Source organism: Myotis davidii, unplaced genomic scaffold (genome assembly GCF_000327345.1).
Source record: "Myotis davidii unplaced genomic scaffold, ASM32734v1 scaffold2414, whole genome shotgun sequence".
NCBI classification, from domain to species: domain Eukaryota; kingdom Metazoa; phylum Chordata; class Mammalia; order Chiroptera; family Vespertilionidae; genus Myotis; species Myotis davidii.
The window spans coordinates 59649-63659 of record NW_006285083.1 but is presented as its reverse complement, the minus strand read 5'-3'; the positions used below and the strand labels follow the sequence as shown (position 1 = coordinate 63659).

The 4011-nt window shown below is 61.3% G+C and overlaps 1 protein-coding gene across 1 annotated transcript in view; it reads right to left on the bottom strand.

Annotated features, from left to right (window-relative positions):
- The window catches only part of LRIT1 (leucine-rich repeat, immunoglobulin-like and transmembrane domains 1), a 7391-nt gene that overhangs the window by 352 nt on the left and 3028 nt on the right, over positions 1–4011 (bottom strand). The window contains exons 3-5 of the mRNA XM_015558662.1: positions 3954–4005; positions 1745–2050; positions 11–642 (exon numbers count right to left, since the gene is read on the bottom strand). Coding sequence (XP_015414148.1) covers positions 11–642; positions 1745–2050; positions 3954–4005 — 990 coding nt within the window. The remainder of the gene's footprint in view (positions 1–10; positions 643–1744; positions 2051–3953; positions 4006–4011) is intronic.

The following is a 4011-nucleotide window of genomic DNA, read 5'->3' as shown; positions in this document are numbered from 1 at the left end:
CCGCGGCCACGCTGGCCACAACCACATTGATGAGCCGCTGCGTGGCCTCGGTGTCCGCCACCTCGTCGGGGGAAAAGACGACGCACTGCTCCTTCCGGGGCGCCAGGCCCCGCCCGCAGACACAGGCCACATACTTGGTCTCCGGCAACAGCCCCCGGAGGGTGACCCTGGTCCTCCCAGGCGGCACGGCCACCTGCCGCATGGTCCGCTGCCCGAGGACAGTGTACAGGACACTGAGGGCCATGCTGCCGGCCCGGGGCGCCTTCCACACCAGCGTCACACTCTGGTGCGTGTCCCCCACCACCTTGAGCGCCGTCACCATCCGAGCCTCCTGGGGTCCCGTCGGCCCACCCTCCTCCATGCCGGGCCCTGCAGGCCAAGGTGTGGGGGGCATATGCCTGGCCACCAGCCTGTCGTAGGCAGCTGCTTCTGGCCCCTCGCCCGTCCCTGCCCCTGGGGCCTCGGGGCTCCTGCTGCACTCGGTGGAAGCCTGGGGCTCGGTGACGACCAGGGAGGTGAGGGTCTCGGAGGCGCCCAGGAAGTTGCTGGCCTGGCAGATGTAGTCCCCGGCGTCGAGGTGGGACACGGCGGGCAGGCCCAGCAACGCCCAGCTGGTGCCGTCCCTGGAGACCTGCTGGTGCACTGGGGGGGAGGAGGCACGGATGAGGAGGGTGCCCGTGCCCTGGCTCCCTCCAAGGGCCACACTCGAAGCCCAGACTGTGTACACACCACTGAAAGCCTTGTCACCCCAAGAAAACACTGGGGCTCGCCAACCTTTCTTAGACTAGCCAAGGAGATTGAGACCACCAAGGCTCTAATCTGGGGAGAGCCCGGCTACGTCAGTGCCCAAGAACGCTCTGACTTCTAAGCCTGCCACGTGCGGACTGTTCCTCAGGCCCTGGAGCTCTGCAGCGCTGACCAGGCAGCGGGCTGGTGCGGGGCACAAGGCAGGAGCCCTGGAAAGTGCCCTCCCATGGCTGCGCGGCCCATTGCTCCGCCCTGCACCAGCTCCAGGGGTGCCTCCTGCTTGCTGTCTGTGGCCTGGCGCTTCCTGTACAGCTCAGCTGTACACTGATTCCAAACCCCTCGTTCTAGAGCAGCACTGGCCAAGCTGGTTGCAGGAGAGAGAAGAAAGCTGGGCGGAACCAAGCGATCGGTCAGATACTGAGAGAGGCCCCTCCTCAGCTCTCCCTGGGTGTGGCGAGCGCCGACTCCCCATCAGCCTGCCCAGGGCCAGGATGAGCCCTCTGTCTACGGCAAAAGAGCCGCCCTGTGGAGTCACCGGACGAGGTCCACGCCTGTCCTCCTGTAGGAGCTGCTGATGGAGGCCGTGCATTTAGCCTCTCAGAGCCTCAAGTTACTTATACAAAATAAGAAGATTGCTCTTCAAAGCTCAAAGACATGATGGACAGAATACATTTAACAAAGAGCTTCATGAATGTAACTCACATCAAAAGTTACTCCTAGTGATACCAACTTCATATTTGCAACTGGGAGACTCACGGTTGCCCTCTCGGGGGCCCCCAGTCTCTGATAGAGGGGTTGGGGGGATGTGACAGGACAGGCTGAGAGCCACCATTGAGGCTACTGTCCCAGGCCCTGCCTCTGCGTGACACCTGTCCAACCCCATCGGGCAGAATGGGCGTGAACAGCCCGCTCAGCCTGCTGCCCGCTCCTCAGCCTTTGGGACCCTGACCCGCCGCCCTGTGGGATCTCAGCATGGTGGTCCCTGAAGCTCACACACCTGTGCCGTTGAGGGGGTGCCCACTGACCCTCCTCCAGCTCATCTGGGGCTCAGGGACACCAGTGGCCCCACAGCGGAGCAACACTGTGCTGCCCAAGGGAGACCTGACGCTGGCCACGCCTGGTCGCAGCTCGGGTCCCTGGCACCTGCTCAGCTGCAGCTGGCGGAAGGCCACACCAGCCAGGTTGCCCGGACCAGCACACCGTAGCCCGGCCTCTATGAAGGCCAGGTGTGGGGCCCCACCTTCCAGGAAGTGGACCAGGTCGTGGAGTCGGCAGTCGCACTCCCAGGGGTTGTCTTGCAGCCCTGCAGGGTGAGAGGCCAGAGGTCAGCCCGCTGTTCACATCCCCAAGCCCACTCCCTCCCCCTTGGGGGTCTAGGCAGGTCCTGCCTAGAACTGGCCTCCCACCGCTCCTTGCCCCCTGATCCTGCCCCCTCGGCGCCCCAGCCCTGCCCCCTCAGACCCCCAGCCCTGCCCCCTCAGCCTGCTCTTCCTCTGGAGGCCTCACACGGCTTCCTTGTCAGGTTGTCATGAGCATAAATAAAAAAGAATCATATCAGGCACTGGGTAGGCCATACAGCACCAACAGCATCAGCAATGACCCCGCCAGCCTTAGAGGGACACTTTCAGCCACTGGCCAGCGAGCATTCCTGTGGTGCTCACCATGTGCCAAAGCCCGTCGCTGGCAGTGCTGTGACCCTGGCTGCTTGACCCCTGACCTCCCAGTGTGAGTGACACTGCCAGCACCAGCCCAGCAGGGCGGCTGTCTGAGCCCTGGTTCCTCTGACACAGGCTCAAAAGGAGAGAAGAGAGGAGGCCAGGAAATCAAACCCTGTGTCACCATCCTGTGCTCGCACGTCTTTCGGAGCTGGAAGGTCACTGCCTACCCCCCGCCCCCCGCCCCGGTCAAAACCTCCAACAGAGACAGGGCTTCCTGTGTCCTCAATCCTCAGGCACAAATCCTCTTTATATGTTTGCATTTCTGAAATGCAAAATGAATGCATTTAATATGATGTCCTTTTTATCCCCCAAAGACTGTTATTATATGTGATAGTGTGTCCAGGAGTCAGTGGATCTTGTACATGTATATGCAGGTGTTCGGTTTGTCTGAGAGAAGAATGTGAGTGTGGAAAGGCTGCATTCACATCTGCTGGATGGTCACGACTCATGAGAAAGCCAGCCAGGGGCACTGGCTCCTTCTCCTGCCCCAGCCCTCCCCACCCAACCGGCAGCTGCTCCCGGTCCCCAGTGAAGTGCGTGTAATGAGTCATCAGTGCCTGCCTCTGGCTTTCGCCTGATACAGAGTCCCCGGTAAATGAATGCAAAAGGCAAAGTCAGAGGACAGTGAAGCAGTCACCCATCACATTGGCAAAAGTGAAACATTTGGCCACTTTAACAGCCCACGAGAAAGTAGATCTTCATCAGCTATGCTCACGGCTGCATTCCCAGCGCCTAGAACTGTGGCACACATTCATAAGGGCTCAAGTCAACTTGCGGAGCGGGCACCACATGCCTGGGGAACAGCACAACATCCAGTTTGCACACTCCGCAAGCTCGCCACGCCCCTGGAGAGCTGTCTGTAGGAATCTCGGGGAGGGGTGGGCGGCACATGCTTTGAAGACTGTTGGCTTTGGGTTTCCCAGAAGGAGGCTGAGAGGCAGAGTGCAGTGCAGGGGAAGGAGGAAAGCAGGAGAGAAGGGAGCTCTGTGCGCCTGGCAAACCCCCGGGCTGGGGTGCTCTGGCGCTAGAATAGCCCATCAGCGACCTTTACCTTCCCCCTGATAGGTCCTTGGATGGGCCTGTCCTCAGAGAGGGGTGTGGCCTTGGGACAGGCTGTTCTGTTCTGAGCTGAGATGGTCCCCAGGGCTGAAGCACCCCAGGCGCTGGGCAGCCAGAGGCGGGGTGGGGCGGCGCTGTACTCTCTGTGCTGCCCAGGTGCTCATGGCTGCGAGCGCTATGCCCCTAGGCCTGCCTGTTTGAATACATCTTTCTATCAACCTCTCTTCTCTAAAGGAAACGGGGGCAAGCTGAGCCAGAGACACAACTAGTAAGGGGCAGAATTTGAACTCCTAACCTTACCAGTATGTGCCTAGCACTCAGCCTCCGCTTAACCCAGGACCAGCGCCATGTCTGTTGCCCAGGGAAAGAATCAGAGCCCGGAGAGGCGTGGCGTCCTGCACAGACCCGAGGCGCAGGGGCCTCGCTTACCGAGGACCAGCCCGGGTCGGCCTGGGAGGGAGGGCGCGGCGGGCAGGGGAGCCCAGGC